Genomic DNA, 19,807 nt, shown 5'->3' with positions numbered 1-19,807 from the left:
ACTGTAGGGAAACATCAGCCTGGAAGAGAAACCAAGGCTCAGGGAGGTCATGTAGCTTGTCCACGGGGACAGATTCAGACACAGGTCTGCCCAGTGACATCAGCATCATGGTAGCCCGAGTTGTTCCCTTTTTCTCTCCCCTTTTATTTACAACTAATTGGATAGTCAAACTGAAAAAAAGTGCCATGCACATTACACCAGGACACCTGGAAAACGTCTACCCACCTGGCATCCAAAAGTGGGTGGTGATGCCCAGCCCGCGTGGTAGAGGTCTACCTATGAGCCAGGAGGTCCCAGTTCAATTGCCGGTCAGGGCACATGCCTGGGTTGCAGGCTTGATCCCCAGTTGGGGGTGTGCAGTAGGCAGCCAATTAATGATTTTCATCATTTATGCTTCAATCTCTCCCTCTCCCTTCCTCTCTCTAAAATAAAACAAAACAAAACACACATTAAAAAGAAAAAGTGGAGAGACTCTCAGGCTGCAGATCCAAGGAATCAGCCTGCCCCCCCCCCCCCACACACACACAGATGTTCTCTTTCTTTTACTTGCAAGGTGATACTGCCCCAGAAGTTAAAATGCTGAAATTTTAATGAGCTGTACATTGTATTTCAGGATATCCACTGCTCTGTACATGTAAAGGATTTTAAGGAAAACTAGAGTTAGAAACACATATTCCTTATTAAGGAAGGTAACTATGGTTTTGTATTTATTTGAGAAAGTAATCATGCTGAGAAAAGAAAAGAAACCAGAAACTTCAGGCTGGCTGAGATTGCAAATACGCTGTCCCCCTTATGTTCTCTGGGGTGTTCATGAATCCCCCTCTTTGCAGTCTCCAGAAGTAAAGATTCCTGAAGCCCCCCCCACACCCCCTTTTTAAACATTGTACTGTATTTTCACCACTCGCAATGGATTTGTCTTCATCTTCAAACAGATTCCAGTAATCCCCTCAAGGTCCCAAATATGTGTGTTCGACTCTTTCCAAAGTTTTTGGAGCGTGAAAGAAAGTAGCTGTTTGAATAAATTATGTATAGTCTCCTGTGGACTACTGTAATACATTAGGAGTAGAATGGGCCACAAGCAACATGGAAAGACATGAATGGAATTGGTTCTTTCAAAGAAAAGGGAAATTTTCAGTCTATTCTTGAGAAATGTGGATACTTCTAAACTATTCAATTGAACCAAATGAAATTGCCATTTTGTAGGTCAAATGTGGCCAAATATTGGCAGTTCCTCATGGTTCAATTTAACAAATGAATTGACCCGTTTACCTTGAAGCATTAACAATATGAACCTAAAGAATCGTAGACTCAAGTAGACTGATGCTTTGTAAATTTTAGTTGTTTTTTCCCACTTCCCACCCCAAGCATTTATTCTGTGAACCAAGAAGGCAATAAATGCAAAACAAAACAAAATAAACCCCTAAGAATATTGAGAAGGGACAGATTATATGAATAATCCTGTTTGATATTCCTAGATAATGAAAAAGGGCACATGTTTGTATTGAGTAAAATTCTTATATATTATCCTGAATTATTTTCAATGCTCATGTGAAAACATGACCAAGTTTCATCTACCATAAATAAGCAGCAAAATCAAATTTAAAAAAGCTCCAAATCTAAATATTAGTGGAAAGCTAATCCATGTCAGCTGAAGAAGAAATTATTGCTTATCAATAAGCAATAATCCAAAACCTATTTGGTTTATATGTCAGGGCTTACATCATACTTTACTCTTGTGCAGTTTTTGTAACCTAGCCGAGGTAATTTCTGAGGGGACAATGAATGAGGATGACAACATGATACATACAATATCATTAGCAGTTAATTACCAGAGACACAAATTAATCATGACTGTGTCAGTGCTCACACTATGAGAATTGCAATCACGCTACCAGAGGTGCCTAAGAAGGTTCTTCCGTGAAGGAGCATCTTGGACTAGTCATTTCCCTGTAGTTACATTCTTCTGTGTAAATCCGCTAATGGGCCTTTATGTTTTCTGTGTAAAGCACCTAACAGTGTAGATTCTCAAGTGTCCTCAAAAGCAAGTGAAAGCTAAACTGGGACTGTTGCCTTCTCAGTTAGAGAAGTTTGGTTCCAGGTAATTTCATATTACAGCGCTCATGCTGTGCCAATAATAGATGCCAGATGAAACAGAATACGCATGTTAACTTTTAAAGGATGCCCCGAGGCAAATACATATTTTCCTTACTCCATGCAGCTGATTTCTGATTGGCAAAGTACAGCATCAAGATTAGTCATAATCTTTCCTTGTTTTCTTATTCCTTGGATGAAAAATTTAACCACACAAATTCTCAAACCTGATATCGAATTAACTTCCAAGATGTTTACTCATTTCAACAGTGAGTCAGAAGAGAGTTTGTGTTAAATAACGTGTCATCTCTAGCCACTTCTCCGCTGAGGAAAAGTGGGTGACACTGCAAGAGATAGGACACTTTGGATGATTTAGGGTGAAGATGCCTTTGGGCCTGCTGTACGCCTACGTACTTTTGCTTAACAACTCCAGTTCAGGAAAACCCAGAAAAAGGCAGGCTCTCTGAGAGAATGTTTGACTTCCCCACAGGTGGTTTAGGGTGCTTTAACACAATGGCACTCAAAGCACATGTGAGGATGAAGTGGAGAAATTCTGAGGTCTTGGAATTTCTAGGAGGCTTGGACTCTGTTTGGAAGTGAACAGCTAACTGTGGATTGTGTCCTTCTATTTGAATGCGACTTTAAGTGGTACTCGTCGGTTGAACACTGCTGCTAACTTTGTGTCCCAGATTTGACAACCTTCCCTTGTCTTCCTATAAATGGACCTCCCTTGCCTTCTGGTACTTTCTTTCATACAGGTCCCCATAAAGCCAAGCCCCTGCCGCTCCCACAAAAACAACAGGGGTCACAGTCCCATAAAACTCTTCAATCAGAAAACTACCCCAAAATAAGCTTTATTGCAAGAAAAGTGACATATTTGATACATAGACCTACAAAAACAAACAAGACCCAAAACCATAAGTTTTTCCTCACAAACACTTGATTACAAATTTACACTTTCTTTTTTTAGTTATTAAAACAAAAGAACCCCAAACTGGATATAACTGGTGACTAATCTTTGGTCAGCACAGGTGTGAGAGGAACAACCCAGAGCCTGCATGAGCTTTGGCCATTTCACATATGAGGTTTGGTCACTGGTCCAGGGACAGGTTCTTGGGTTGAGAAGAACATGGGAGACGTACTCTTATTATAGCACATCTGGTACAATATCTTTTTAAATGACTAAAGCAAACTAAAAATCAATTCATTGTACAAACATCTTTCATACACAATAGGCTATGATAAAATGAGGCATATGGTGTATAACTACAGTATTAATGAAAATTCTAAAAAAAATGGATTTAAAAAAACAACATATATTCCTTGGCTGTACTGCATGATTTGTTTGCACATATGGCAATCCTGAAATAGCTTGAACATAATAAATGCACCATTAATCTAAGACAGCACCAAACACTACAGAACGCCAGGTGTTCCTTTTCAAAGGAACGGCAGTTCTTCAGCTGCCTAAGTACCACAAGTACGCAGCACACCCTGGGTACGAATGAGGTGTTGTGGGGAGCACGTGTGCTTCCTTGAGGTTATGAGAAGGAAATACAGTACGGTTTGGCCTGCAACGCTACTGGTCTCACAAGCAGTCAAGGTATTTTGCTACAGTGTTGTGCTTCATCTTCATTGCCTGGTGTGTCTGGTGATGTGAAATATCGTCACAATGAGCTGCTCTGGCTTTGATCTCCTTCGTAAAGGAGCAAATGACACTTCCGTCTTTTAAATTATTGATTACACTGCCCATTCAGCTCTGCGAGGCTTTCTTTAAGATAATCAGATGTGTACCAGTTGGACGACTGGCAGAAAACCAAAGGAAACATCTCTTGAATCTACTGAATTTTTAAAAAGCACCTCTAAAAGAAATAGCTCAAATTTATAAATCTAAAGAAAAACAAGTGAGTTTCCCTTTTTGTTTACATAGTTTGTTCATTTCTCCATATATTACTGCATTAAAAATAAATAAACATCTATATTTTTTTTAATTAGCAACTATAGCAAAATACCCAAAGTGTTACAGACTGCTAACAGGAAAAAAAAAGCTCACATTATTTTTGTGCATTTAGTGCCATATGCTGATCTCTTGAACATTTACGTTTTGTTTTTTTTTAATATATTTTAAAGTGAAGTTATATAAAAAATACAGTAACCACGGTTGCCTTTGTACTCAAATCTTTGGCCACACCAGAGTCTAAATTATCCCACCCTGTGAGGGTCAACATTCTGAAGCTGAGACAGGGAGGAAAGAAACAAAAGTTGTCTTTTTTTCCTCCTTAAAATTAGTCATTGATTCTCAAAGGCTTCTGAAGGCTGGCTGTGCAGGGATTTGAGCCTGGAACCAAGTCTGCGAGTGTTAGTAGAGTTGAATCTGCAGCCTCATTCTGAGAGCCTCCCCGAGTTCCCCTAGGAGGTAGTCATCCTCATTGCTGTCTTCCAGTTCCTTAAGCTCCTTCTTCTGGTAGAGAGGGATGCTCGTGATTTCCAGTGTGTAAGTGCCAGGCACCGGCTTCCTCTTGGCCGTGTGCAAGTAGCTGAGCCCGTTCCTTTGGTGGATGCGGAAGATGCCATCGTCATTCCCTTGGGAGATGACATAGCGGATGTGGTTGTTGAGGGGCTCGATGGCGGGCATGAGTTCCAGGATGTGCTCCTTAGAGCCGAGGCCGGAGAGGTTGAACTTCATTCTCATGGGGCTGTCCATGTCCACACTCTCCAGGCTGATCTGTTCAACCTGAAGAAAGAGCAGGAAATGATGTGGGAGGAGCAGCTGCAGCACAGGAGAGGACCCGGAGGGGGACTGGCTGCTGGGCTGCAGTCACAGCAGCAACCTATTGCTCCCCCTTTCTGCCCTTTAAGGAGTACTGCTTGGGAAGGAGGTGACTTTAGCTTCATGTGGGCTGGGAGCAAAGGTCAATTCCATAGTGTGTGTCCTGTAAAGCTCTGGGCCTTAACCAGGTGACATTACAGGGCTGAGCTTACAGACAGCATTCACATTTCAAGTTTTTCTGATGAGTTTGTGGAATACCAGGCTTCTTAATAAAGATAATTTAGAAAATAATTGCTTTTTTTTTTTCTTGCTGGGGTCAAAAGAAGTGCAGCTGTTATCCACCAGCAGGGACTGTCCCCAGATGAATCTGCACTCAGAAGGCTTGGCTTGGTTTGCAAGACCCACAACGCACAAGCAGAGTGCCGGAGTGTGTTTGCTAAGAGCCCTTGGTGCAGAGAGAGGGGACTGCAGTCCTCAGGGCTCAGATTTGAATCAGTGGGGCAGGGACCAGATAAACCAAGTCTTACTTGATCAGAGGGATGGGAGTTTAAGGATGTTATCTTAGTAAAATAAATAACAAAACAAGAAACAAACAAAAAAAGACAACAACCAATGCTATGACTGGGCACCTGTTGGCTACAGTGGCCCCAAGTGCCCACCAGTGTTCTGACAGACTCACATTCCAAGTCCCACATTGGGAAGGTTTCACAGAATTTCTGGATTTGATGAAAATCTCAATCATCATATTTACCTCAGTGAGGTACCTTAGTCTATTTAAGGTAGATGTAACACTGGCCTATTTATTATTATAAAGTAGAATCACAGACCTTTTGGCTAGAAAAATCTCGTTTTATAGATAAAGTTTCTGAGCAAGTTGCCCAGTTCACACAGCCAGTTAGCTGTTTTTGGTGGAGGAATTTCTCAATAACATTCACTGAAGAGGGTATTGCTATCCCTGATCTTAGGGAAAATCATCATCATTTCTAGATATTACAAGTGAGATTCACTGAACAGGTGTAATATACATGCCAGGTACCGTTCTAAGCACTTCACAGTATCAACTCAATTAATCCTCCCATCCCCCTTCAGCAGTATTTTTATTCCCATTGTATAGGTGAAAAAGTTGAGACAGAGAGAGGTTAGGTAAACATGCCCCATGTAACGTGAGTAACAAGTGGAGGGCCAGGGGACGTAGTCAAAATCAGGCAGCCTGTGGCCCACCCCTCAGACGTCTCTGCTAAAGGCCATTTACGACCAAGAAACACCAGCAGCAGGCAATTTAGATACTCAGTTCTTTACAAACTACAAGTTATCTGGAGATATCATCTTATGGGAGGAACACCTAACTTACAAATGTCACAGAATAGGAGACCAGACCTACTTGGCTTACCTACTGAAAATTAAAATCAGCCTACTTTACTATCTACACTAATAAAAGAGAAAAATGGTAATTGGCGTACGACGATACCCTTTTCATTGGCTAATCAGGGCTATATGCAAATTAACTGCCAACTATGATTGGCAGTTAACTGCCAACAAGATGGCGGTTAATTTGCATAGGTAGGCACAATGCAGGGAGGCGAAAGGGAAAGCAGGAAGAAGCCCCCTGCCACTGACAGTGATCGGAAACCCAGGGGGGAGCTAAGAGCTGGGGGGCAGGGCAAAGGCGGCCCTGGGGCCGCCTTTGCCCTGCCCCCCAGCCATGATCGGAGAATCAGGCGTCTTTGCCGCCCTGGCCAGTGATAGCAGGAAGTAGGGGTGGAGCCAGCGATGGGAGCTGGACACGGTCGAAGCTGGCAGTCCCGGGAGCTAGGGGTCCCTTGCCTGGGCCTAAAGTGGAGCCCACGATCGCGGGGCCGCTGCAGCTGCGGGTCCCCGCTGCCCGAGCCGGACGCCTCAGCCAGAGGCGTTAGGCCTGGGCAGGGGCGGAGCCTGCAACCGCGGGGAGCTGGGGGTCCCCTGCCCAGGCCTGACACCTCTGCTGGAGGCCTCAGGCCTGGTCAAGGGGCCGATCCGGTGATTGGTGATCGGAGGGTGATGAGGGTCAACTCCTCTGGCCAAGGCATCAGGCCTGGGCAGGGGGCGGAGCCGGGGATTGGGGGGATATGATGGTCCCCCCTTGCCCAGGCCTGAAGCCTGGGTCAGAGGCGTCAGGCTTGGGCGGGGGTTGGAGCAAGCGATCAGAGGGAGATGGGGGTGTCCTGCCCAGGCATGATTCCTGGGCCAGAGGCCTCAGGCCTGGGCGGGGGCCAGAGCCAGTGATCGGGGGGAGATGGGGGTCCCCTGTCCAAGCCTGACACCTCTGGCTGAGGCATCAGGCCTGGGCAAGGGGCAGAGCCAGCAATCGGAGGGGTCTGGGGGTCCCCTGCCCAGGCCTGATGCCTGGGCCAGAGGCATCAGGCCTGCGCTGGGGGCAGAACCAGTGATGGGGGGAAATGAGGGTCCCCTGCCCAGGCCTGACACCTCTGTCAGAGGCGTCAGGCCTGGGCAAGGGGCCGATCCTGCGATTGGAGCGTGATGGGGATCAACGCCTGAGGGCTCCCAGTATGTGAGAGGGGGCAGGCTGGGCTGAGGGACACTCCCCCCCCCCCCCCCACACACACCCAGTGCACGAATTTCATGCACTGGGCCCCTAGTAAATGCATAAAACAGAACTGGGCACATTTAAAATAATTTTTTGAATCATTTCAAATAAGTATTTCTAAGTGGGCATCTTATTCCCTTTGGCATAAATAAAAAAGAAAAAACATATGACATGTGAATCTTAAAGTCTTTCCCCACCCCCCATCCTTGTGTTTTGAGCTAAAAATCAACTTATTTTATTTACTTGTCTCTGCCATGTTGTCCATTAATTTAGCCATTAAATTTCAAGCTAATTTTAGCTTCACTGAGCCTGAAACCTACATAAAGGTTTACTGCATCATATACATGACTCCATATGGATAAAATCTGATACAAAACAAAAGTGAGGTTTACTCACAGCAGGGGGTTCGGGCTCATGAACACTTCTCTTCTGCCTGCCTTCTTTCTTAGAGTAGCCGTTGATTTTGCACTCATAACAGGCTTCTGGGGACAGAGCATTTTCCTCATCCACCTCTGTGTCCATTGGCAGGTACTGCCCTTTGTTAAATCCCATTCCTGAGACACAGTGGCTATTTGCAACAAGAAGCAAGGTGTTGTTAGATTTTATCCTTAACTTTGACTATAGCTTTCCAGTGGTAGAGCAAAGACTTTTCAGAAAAAACACCAACAAAGCAAAATCTAAGCTCATACAAATAAAAACCTAGTAGTCTCTGTAGCTCTTTTCTTTAACACTTCATACACAAGATTTTCCCTTATTTTGAACAGCAAAATTCTGAGAGAGAGAGTTTTAAGCTTCCCCCAATTATTTTCTTTAATATACCTTTTAAACTTAAGCATAGTTGGTATACAAAATTATACTAGTTATATTAGTCTCAGGTGTGCAATATAGTGATTCAGCATTTGTATACCTTATAATGTGATCAACCCACTAATTTTAGTAGTAATCACTCATCATACAAACTTATCACAATATTATTGACTATATTCCCCTTCACCCTTTTCAGCAATCCCCCCATCTCCCTCCCCTCTGGCAGCCATCCTTTGGTCTCTATTTCTGTGAGTCTGTTTGTTGTTTACATTTCACATCTAAATGAAAACATACATTATTTTTCTTTCTCTGTCTGACCTATTTTACTTAACATAATACTCTCTAGGTCCATTCATGTTATCACAAATCACAATATTTTGTTCTGCATAATGTTCCACTTTGTATGTGTACCACATCTTTTTTTATCCATTCACCTATCAATGAACATCCAGGTTGTTTCCATGTCTTGGCTATTGTAAATAGTGATGCAATGAGCACAGGGGTACCTATATCTTTTCAGATTAATGTTTTCATTTCCTTTAGTGGAATCCCCAATTTTTAATCCCAATTAGATGAAGCACTTGAGTGTAGTTAACTGGGGAAAGCAAAAGCAGAGTATGAAATTCCAAGAGAGTGCTAAGAGAAGTCCTGTTCACAACAAAGCTCTCTGCTGTAATGACTAAGATTTTTCAAGTCTTATTTGAGTTAGTGAAAGAGTCAATGTCTAGAACAGTGATGGCGAACCTTTTGAGCTCGGCATGTCAGCATTTTGAAAAACCCTAACTTAACTCTCGTGCCGTGCCACATATAGAAATTTTTTGATATTTGCAACCATAGTAAAATAAAGACTTATATTTTTGATATTTATTTTATATACTTAAATGCCATTTAACAAAGAAAAATCAACCAAAACAATGAGTGTCATAGGTTTGCCATCACTGGTCTAGACCATGCCTTTTGTTTCAAGTATTATTATGTAACAACTAGAGGCCCAGTGCATGAAATTTGTGCAGTGGGGGTGGGTCCCTCAGCCTGGCCTGCATCCTCTCCAATCCGGAACCCCTCAGGGGATGTCCGACTGCCTCTCACAATCCGGGACTGCTGGCTCCTAACTGCTCGCCTGCCTGCCTGATCGCCCCAACCACCTCTGCCTGCATGGTCGCCCCTAACTGCTCCCTTGCTGGCCTGATTGCCCTTAATCGCCTCTGCCTCGCCCCGCACCCAGGACCCAGGATTCCCTCCTCTGGCGGGTCACAGGCACCCAGGACCAGGGCTTCCCTCCCTCTGGCTGGCCGCAGGCACCTAGGACCCGTGGGCGGGTGGCTTCACCTGGGTCATGGGGCAGAAGCTTGTCCCTTTCCCAGGCTGCAGGTGCAGGCACAGCCACTGGTGCCTTGGACCGCAGGGCAGGTGGCTTGTCTTTCTCCCAGGCTGCAGCCTGGCTGGTCCCCATTCCTCTCTCGCAAGCTCATTTGTGCTTGGCTGGTCCCCATTCCTCTCTCCCCAGTGTTGAGTGTCTGAGCAGTTATCACATGATGGTGTGAGGGCATGATGGCATGAGGGCATGACAACCATTTGCATGTTAACTCTTTATTATATAGGATGGTGGACAGATGAGTCCACCCCCCTCAGTGCCTGTCTCATACACTGCTCTGAGGAAGAGGACCCTGAGTGACTCCTCAGTTCCCACCTTCCATGCTGTTGAGCACAGGCTGCCTTGATGGAAGGAGGCAGGTGGCCAGCACCCCAGGCCCAGCCCACAGGGCTTGAGAGGTTGCACTTGGGAACGTGTGATGGGCTGGGGGAAACCCAGCCCTGTGGAGCCAGCCTGGCACTGAGCAGTGCCACACCAATGAGGCAGGTCTTCCATGGGCAATAATGTAAAGCCTGATGAACCAAGAGAGGGACACACTAGGAACCACTAGGCTGGCACCTGTCAAAATTCATAGAAAAATCTAAGAGAAGCCATTTCCACTTGTGCTTCACAACCCAGGTGTCTACAGCAACACGTAAGCTGCATTTTAAAATATCTGCTAGTCTCTGGCCTTGAGGGACCTGACTGAATGAATTCAGGCCTTTATGTGGGGCAAGAAAGTGCTGTTTGTTTACAAGTTCAAGTCTCATGCACACCACACGGGAGGTAATCCTGCAACATGGGTATAATCCATATGCCTTCTTAGTGCTTCTCCCTCCTATATCCTAAGTGACCAAGGCTTTCGTCTCCTGGGCTTCTAATAACTATTCACTTCCTTGCAGTGCCAGGCGGCCCGAAAGCCTGAACTCAGGGAGGAAACCTGAGTTGGCCCCACCCTGTTGGACCCCCTTGCGTTCCTGTGTGCGAGAGGATGATGGCCTTACCCTTGTCCCACTCGGTAGTACCCAGGCGGGCAGCCACAGAGGTAACCCCCCTCCGTGTTGGAGCAGCCGTAATTGCATGGGTTCTTGGAGGATGAGCACTCATTCACGTCGTGGCAGGCACTGGAGAACTGGTCAAAGGAGAACCCGGAGGGGCAGGCACATTTGTAACTCCCCAGGGTGTTGTAGCAGGAAGCAGAGCCACAGGCATTCGGATTGGAGCATTCATTCTCGTCTATGACAGAAAGTAAGAAAATATTATCTGAGGTGACACAGAGGAGGGCCTGAGTCTCAAAGTACCTATGATTTCACAGGAGAAAGAACTCTACAACAGCATTTAAAAAAAACATTTCGTCCAATGGCTGACTTGTAAAGTATGTGAAAATAAAAAAATAAAATGCCCAAATCCAACAAATCCTCCTAAATTATAGCTGTAAAAAACCCTGCCCAACACTTTTTTTGTTGTTGCTGTTAATCTTTGCCCGAGGATATTTTTCCACTGATTTTTAGAGAGAGGGAAGAGAAGGGAAGAGACAGAGAGAAACATTGATGTGAGAGAGACACATCAATTGGTTGCCTCCCGCACTGGATTGAGCCTCCAACCAAGATATGTGCCCGTAACTGGAATTGAACCTGGGACTCTTCTGTCCGTGGGTGGATGCTCTATCCACTGAGCAAAACCAGCTAGGAAATTACCCAACACTTTTATATAGTTTGTGCTGTTTATGAATCTGCTGGCAGCCCTTTGGGACAGTATTTGCAGTTTGCCTACAGAATCACCCTTCTATTCTCTTAACAGCAGGGTAGTTCACCAGCCCACACCTCAGATGAGCAGATTCACAGGGACAGCAGATTACTCACTGTGCGGCTGTGGGAGCCAGAAATGAAGAACCATACTAATGGGGGTGAACTCTTCGGGGTGCTGAAAATGCTGTGGTGTTCCTGGTGGCATACTCTTGTGAGGACATACTAAAAACCATGAACTGTACACTTTAAAAAGATGAATGTTATGGTATGTGAATTATATCTCCGTGTTAAAAAGCCTACATCTGTATCTGTATTTGTGTCCATTCTCCCAGCAATCCCCAAAGCCTTCATTATATTGTAGATGGAGAAAACATAAAAATCTAAATACCCTAAGTGAAAATACTTGAAATGAACATTATTTAATTGGGTCTATTGAACCAACAATCAACGTTTGCCTGCGTGAGGACCCCTTAGGTGCAGACTGTGCCTTCTGAGACTGTCTGCATCCAGCCATCAGCTGACACCGACATTCCTGGCTTCATGACTAACATTAATACTGTAAATGCCTGACAGCAGGATAATTATGTTATACCTTCAGTTACATTTATCATTTTAAATTCAAAGAGTGTGCTTTTAAATTTGGAGACTACAACTTAGCTCTTAACTGTCTGGTTGGTATATAGCCCCTGGCTGGGCTCCTTCAGAGTTTATTATAATTCAAATTTCACCCTGGGCACTAGTCACATCTGTCCTGTGGGAAGTTCTTTCAAATTCTGTGACTCCAATGGAGCACAGTGTGTCTGTTTACTTAATATGTGATAAGTATATGTTTCAGGCCACGTGGGGAAATGAGCCTATTTGCAAGAGAGTGTGCGCCTGGAACACAACAGGCAGAGGGAAGGGCAGAGCGGCATGGCTCAGGGAGGTTATGGAAGACGCAGATGGCGTCTCAGCGAAGAGGCCTCTCAGACAGGAAATTAAACTCCATTAAGTACGGCACAGAGGTTACTGAGAGGGTAGATGTTATTAGGTACATTTTTGTATCATGATTATAGTTTCAGAATTAAATCAGACCGCCAAATGTATAATTCTTAATCACTGGATATAAAATCTGCTATGATTACCTAATATGTACCAATTCTTAGCCTTCATTTCATGGGAAGGAGATATATAAATAAATTCATAATAACTAAGCTACCTGTGACATAAATATAACTGCCATTTTATTTCTGCCACAAATGCTCCTCTGATTTTATAATTAAATCGGACCTTTATATGCACCATTTCTCTCCTAATGGAGAATGTAAATTAGGTTATAATTTAACAAAATGAACTTTCTATGAATATAGTATTAGACATTGTGTTAAGTAGAAAATGTACCAGGAAAAACTGAATAATTAAATAAATTCCATTTTAACATACCAATGACAAGAAAAAATTTAAATACATAATATTTTTGGGAGCACCATTATATATTTCATGTTTATATGCTATAAATGTACATCATAGTATAATTTTATTAGACTTACTTAATCTGACTTTTAAAATGTGTTCCTCTGTGAGAAATATTTTGAGTTGACTCAAGCCTCACCGAGCTATGTTCACATTATTTTGAAAGGGCATAGAAGCAACTGGAAGTAACTAACACTAAATAACTAAAAACTTCATATATTAAGACATAATTTTTCTTCATACGCAAATGTTAATAATATTCACTTATTTTCAATTCTGAATAATTATAATGCTTGCAAATATTGGAGAATGTTACCTACATCTGTATAATCAATGCACCAGAATGGGATAAATGTCCTATGGTACTGGCTGGAAACTTCTCAAATTATTCCTTTGAACTAAAAGCTTTTGTCAGTATTAACACTTACAGAGAAATGTCATTTTTCTTTCTTTCTCTTATAAAGATTTTTAGAGAGAAAGGAAGGGAGAGGGGGAGAGAGAAATATTGATGCATTAACTAGCAGTTCTGTTCCTTTACCAGGAGATCCCAGATAAATCTATTTGAAAGACTTCATTCTCTATCTCCTCTCAGTCATTGAATGAAGACATTCACACACATAGTGACACATAAAAATGATTTGTGCCTTTTAATTTGCACTTTGTCATAATTCTTGTACTTTTATTAGTTCCTGATGGGCTGTATAATGCTATTCTTGTTACGTATTTCTGTTAAAATTCCAACTGTGTTATGTGGATTCAAGGCAAGAAAGTCTGCAGTTTTATTAGAGACCAGCTGGGTTCCTCAACCCTGCACAGAAAAGTCTAGAACCTTTCAAATAAATGTCTGTTGCCTCTTGCTCACTCAGGGACCTGCTGCTTACAGGTGCCTATTTTAGCAGAGCAAGCTCACAAAAGAATACTTGTAGTTGGGGATATCTGCTTATGTGACTTTAGTTTTGAACTCATCTTTGAAAACATTTATCCTTCTGTCCAGAGGGTCCCTCCCAATTAGAAGGCACAGGGGTGTCTGGCTGGACTCCATTGTGAGATGTTCTGGAGTGACTGCCGTGCTGAGGTGCTCAGTCCAGGAGACCCCACAAAGGGGACCTGGGATATACCACACAGTCTTGATTTTAAGTCAGACCAAATTTAGTAAAAGCCTCCGTAGCTATATTTGCACTAGATGTTTACAGACAGAAACTTCAGGAAACTTAAAAACTTGGAAATTGAGTTCATACTCCACACATAATCCTATTTCTATTTATGACTGCCTTAAAAAGAAGAATTCTATATAAGCTGACACGTGAAATATTAGAGGATCATTCTTTTGCATTTAGTTTCATAGAATTAACCAAGAAGTCCATTTTATTTGCTAAATAAAGTACTGGACATATGTTATGAACAACACAATATAATAAAATTGTTTTACACTTTTAATAGCTATGTAAAAAAATACCATTCTCTATATTTTGAACAGTGTGCATACACTTTGCCTCTTTATGAATCAAGATATCAGGGCATAAGGACTTTTGCGACATATTTTGTTTTCTTTTTTTCTGTAAAGAGAAAAAATAAATTACATTTCTGAGATTATTCTGGTTGATAGCCTAATTCTGTGGTCGGCAAACTGCGGCTTGTGAGCCACATGTGGCTCTTTGGCCCCTTGAGTGTGGCTCTTCCCAAGCCTTAGGAGTACCCTAATTAAGTTAATAACAATGTACCTACCTATATAGTTTACATTTAAAAAATCTGGCTCTCAAAATTTCAATCGTTGTACTGTTGATATGTGGCTCTGTTGACTAATGAGTTTGCCGACCACTGGCCTAACTCATCATTTCGACATCCTTTAAAACTTTGTCCTTAAACTCGTGATCAGTAATAGTGTTTGCATTTCCTGCCATGAGGATGTATCCGTGGTGTGACCTGGCACACAGCCATGGAATAGTTGTGACTTTCAGAGTTGGTTCTTCTCCTTTGAAATTTATCTTGTGTTTTTTTTTTTTTCCTTAATTCACTAAACTGTCATTTGAAATTTCTTGTGAGAAGACCATAAAGGATAAAATCAGATTAATTGAACGAGTAGCTCGAGCACAGTAAACTATCTGAAGTACATGTGGGGTAATTGAAATCACTACAGAGAAACAGGAAGCACCCTGCCATCTCCCTGCAGTACCACTGTCCTCCTTTCTGCTCCGTTATGTTAGCATCTAATGTCACAGGGTATTGGGTGGTGTGTCTATGAAGTGCATTCAAATGGAACCAAGAAGTTAGGCGGGTAAGTTAGCTGGTTACTCAGAGAACGGTGCTCTCTTTGATCAACCTCTCCTTAAAAGGAGAGTTTCCATGACGATCATCAATGCAAGAAATTGAGCACAGTGCCTACTAATTTGATTTTACAATCACTTCTGTCTGGAGTTTTTAATGGTATCTGCTGTAACTAGGTACTATTTCTACCTTAAAACAATTCAGCTCCTTCATTACATCTATGTGACTGGACAGCTCAGATGGATGATCCTCATTAAGTTGATCTGAATTCCTTTATATTTGTCTGAGGGGGACAAAAAGCCCCTGATCTTGGCAAATGAAAATGATGATTCTTAACACAAACTTCAGAAACTTAAACTTATACCTAGCAGAACATTAAAGTTTTTATAAAAGCTCCAGTTGCATTACTGTTCAGGTACTTAAAAACCATGTTCTCATTGTGGGTATTTTCAAATATACACAAGTATAAAGACTAGAATAATGGATCAGTCCTAAGCACTGTTTTATTAAGTTCTAGGATTCAAAGTTTACATAGAAACAGCAACTTTTATTATTTGTTCATTTTACTTAAAGCTACTTTAAGGTCAGAAAAGCAGATGCTATGTAAGAAGTGAGTGCTCACCAACACACTGATTCCACTGGTAATGCTGAATATACCCTTGAGGACAACCACACCTGTAGCCTCCCAGGATGTTCTGGCAGCCATGCTGGCACCTATGGTTTCCATCACATTCATCAACATCTGCAAAAACAAGCCCAGCAAGATCTTCAGGTAAGTTTTTTCTACTATTCTTAGATACAGTCCAAACACAGCCTGGGATAGCTATTATCAGGGGAACAAACAAGACACAAAGAAAGGCTGTGATTTTTCCAAGTCACATGGTTATTAGTCAGTGGTGGTACAAAGAATGTTTCTGAGATAAGACTTCATTCTTATACTATCCACCAGACCACACCACATCAATGCTCTAAATAACATTTAATTTCATCAACTCAACCACAGCAACCACAAACGCTGTGCATTTTGGATGGATTAACTTGCAGATGGTCTGATTTATTTGGTAAGTGATATAAATATATTTGCAGTACATTTCTAGTAGATTTAAAAGTGATTGACTCTGATCTTCATTTTCAGGAAGATACCAGCACTAAAGAGATACCTAAAATGTATAATTGTTTTGCCTGCCAGTGTGGCTTAGTGGTTGAGTGTAGACCTATGACCTAGGAGGTCATGGTTCAATTCCCGGTCAGGGCACATGCCTGGGTTGCAGGCTCAATCCCCAGGAAGGGCCATGCAGGAAGCAGCCAATCATGATTCTTTCTCATCATTGATATTTCTATTTCTCTCTCCCTCCCTCTCCCTTCCTCTCTGAAATCAATAAAATTTAAAGAAAGTATAATTGTTTTGCAAGCAGAAATTTTTTTATTACCATTCAAGATTAATTAGAGGCAAATTTTAAGTATTTAAGAATGTTATTTTTAGACACGATGTGGTATTATTACACATATGGAATAATTTCTTTGTTCATACGTGCATACTCTTTTGGAATGACAATGAGGCTTTGAAATCTACCCATAAAGAGTGAAATAAAATTGGCATGTTTGATGTGTATGTAACAAATTTATATGGATAATTAATAAATGGTATCTTATGTGGATAGTCACAAGCTGAACTCACACGTGGCAAGCAGCTGTATGTTCAGAATACTTTCAAAGTCTCAATGACTTCAAATGTAAAATATTAAAGTAGAAAAATTTAAAACTAAATTTTTCTTGGTGGCAAATTAGATACATATATAAAAGCCCTACAATACTTATAAAGAGTATCTTAAAAACTTAGAATATATTTCTAGAATTCATAATTTATTTCTTTTAAAACTTTTCATTATTGTTGAAAGTATTACAGATGTCCCTCCCTTTTTCCCCCCCATTAACCCCCTTCATCCCACACCCGCCCCTCTCAGGCCTTCACCACACTATTTTTCGTACCCATGTGCTGTGCATATATGCATGTAAGTTCCCCAGTTAATCTCTCCATAATCTTATATTTCTAAGAATAAGTAGAGGGCGACTAAAATAAATAAAACACAAACTGCCATCTGCTAAAATCTATATAATTAGCAGCATGCTTTCGATACATTTTTCCAGTTCTCTATGACAATTGGTCCTTTTTCTTACACTTAATGTTATACATTCAGGTATCATAGGACAAAAGTCCTCTCCCTTTTTTTTCCTGGTACAGTATACTCACTACTGTAAACCATATTAGGTATAGAATTCTTTTTCAGTTCAATTCTTTTTTAGATCAATAATGAAGTAAACAGTTCAGTTACTTTAGAAGCCAGTTTGTACTCACCAAATTTTGTTTCAGCACATAATTATTCTGCCCTCAGAATAATTATGGAAACTTATGAACAAAAATAAATTGCTGGGTCCTAAATTTTTAAATATATTTTTCTTCTTTTGAGATGATCAACATTTCTCATTTAGTGGCTCGGGAGGAAAAAGAAAACAGCATGCTGTATGTGATTAAGGGTTTTTGAGCAAATAAACTCACCTTCACAGTTGAGTCCAGTGGCATCAAGGGAGAACCCTCGTTGGCATTCGCAGCTGAAGCTCCCAGGGGTGTTCTGACAGATCCCCTTTGCTCCACAAAGGGAAGGCTGAGACCCACATTCATTGTTGTCTAGCAAAGACAAATTATTACATGATTCAAATTTCACTACATAAAGTAAAAAGTGAACTATGAAAGGCTAAGTTTCCCAATGTGAAAAGAGCACTTTAGGGAAATGGATGCCAGTATTCACTGTCATATAAAGGTAAAAGTAGGAAGAAAGAGTGTATTTCAAGAGATGTGAAAGTGGAACATATTTTGAGTTGACCGAGGACAAGGTTTTCAATGATATGACCAAAAGAGCCTTAACATATGTGTCTTCTAACATTAAAAACCCCAATATGTTCATTAACATGGTCCAAATTACAGTGAACCTTTGATCAGATTTTATCTGAACACATATTTAAAATGCAATATAAAGGCGCTGCTTGGAAGATGCCTACTGTGTGTGTATGCTCAGACTACACAGTATAGGTCTTTTTTCCCTTTGAATATCATCCCTGAGAGAGAGAAAAAATCTATATTATTAGCAACATTTTTATTTAATTTTATTTTTTAAATATATTTTTATTGATTTCAGAGAGGAAGGGAAGGGATAGAGAGAGAGAAACATCAATGATAAGAATCATTGATTGGCTGCCTCCTGCACGCTCCCTACTGAGGAGGATTGACCCCACAACCCAGGCATGTGCCCTTGGCCGGAATTGAACCTGGGAACCTTTAGTCCGCAGGCTAACGCTCTATCCACTGAGCCAAACTGGCTAGGGCAAGCAACAGTTGTAGACCACTAATTATGAGGAATTGGTTCTAACTATAAGTACTGAAGACATTACCATTTTAAGTACAAGTTTTATGCATCTATCAAAGTTTGTAAAATTTCCCATTTGTAGTTTTGTCTTACCAATACATGCAGTGTGGTGCTGGGTGAAACCAGGTGGACATTTACAGGTAAAACCTCCCAGAGTGTTGACACAGAGAAACTGGCAATTGTGCTGTTTGGTTTGACATTCATCAAGGTCTGAAATGAGAGAAGCCCATGCAAATCAGAGCAGTGGTGTCTGGATATGCATCCTTTGTCGTGAAGCCACACGAGATGTTTGATCTACTGGGAATATTCTGCCAAAGTTTTTGCTGGAATTTTTATAGGCTTCAATATGCATATGACAAGCAGTTCCTTTTTTTTCCTTTTTTGACAAGCAGTTTCTTTTCACATACCTAAGCAGCATAAATATTATGGGCTACTGTGATAGACTGATGAAGGTGATACATCACACTAAGTTTTCTTAAAATAAGAAATTGAATGAAGGAATCACTGTGGTTTCCATGAATTGTTCTCAAAGTTATTATTCAAAGATTATAATTCTTGTATTGAATGTACAGTTTAGTACATGGCTGGTCACTTATTCCTATTAAGGGAGAGGGTTAAATAAAAATAAAACAGAATTTGGAAATTGATGTAGGTCTTAACACAAACATTGAGTCAGGGTCTCGGGTTCCAAATGAAGTCACCATCATAAACACCAGAGGAAGCAAAAACACAGCACCTGTGACTCTAGTCATACCCGGAAGTAATAGCTGGACTGGACTGACAGAAAACTCAAAATGTGATTTTGGTTAGATTGGAACTTAAGATAGAAAAATATATTTAAATACATTTACAAAGCAATGTAAGATATAAACAAGATTAATTCATTATTTTAAAGTTTAAAAACACACGTTTTAGTTGTACTCATTATAAATGTGCAAAATTAAACTGACTCATAATGGTTCACTAAATAGGTACAAGAGAACAGTACTGCTTGCTATTTTTTTATTTATTGGAAATAAAACCTCATTTTCTTGAGCATAATCTGTATTTCAAAAATTTAATTAGACAGGAACTTCCTCAGTCTAATAATTCCATACTGATGAGATTAATATAAAATTCAATATATGAGTATAGTATTGGAGCTATTTTAATTATCTAATTTAGTTTGATAATTACTTTTAATACTAACAAAGCAAAAAAATTTAAATTTAACAATTCATTTTTAGACTATGGCAGTAATAAAGATAGTTTTTAGAAATGAAATCTTAGATAACAAAAAAAAATCTCATTTTAGTTATTTGTCTTAATCTCTTC

At 41.0% G+C, this 19,807-nt stretch overlaps 1 protein-coding gene across 1 annotated transcript in view; it reads right to left on the bottom strand.

Annotated features, from left to right (window-relative positions):
* Positions 1-2,938: 2,938 nt before the first annotated feature.
* The window catches only part of FBN2 (fibrillin 2), a 253,809-nt gene continuing 236,940 nt past the window's right edge, over positions 2,939-19,807 (bottom strand). The window contains exons 60-65 of the mRNA XM_059693719.1: positions 18,587-18,703; positions 17,629-17,757; positions 15,694-15,813; positions 10,611-10,842; positions 7,842-8,013; positions 2,939-4,825 (exon numbers count right to left, since the gene is read on the bottom strand). Of these exons, the coding sequence (XP_059549702.1) occupies positions 4,451-4,825; positions 7,842-8,013; positions 10,611-10,842; positions 15,694-15,813; positions 17,629-17,757; positions 18,587-18,703 (1,145 nt within the window). The 3' untranslated portion in view covers positions 2,939-4,450. The remainder of the gene's footprint in view (positions 4,826-7,841; positions 8,014-10,610; positions 10,843-15,693; positions 15,814-17,628; positions 17,758-18,586; positions 18,704-19,807) is intronic.

Source organism: Myotis daubentonii, chromosome 4 (genome assembly GCF_963259705.1).
Source record: "Myotis daubentonii chromosome 4, mMyoDau2.1, whole genome shotgun sequence".
Taxonomy (NCBI): domain Eukaryota; kingdom Metazoa; phylum Chordata; class Mammalia; order Chiroptera; family Vespertilionidae; genus Myotis; species Myotis daubentonii.
The sequence above is the reverse complement of the archived record's forward strand: the minus strand, read 5'-3'. Positions and strand labels throughout refer to the sequence as shown.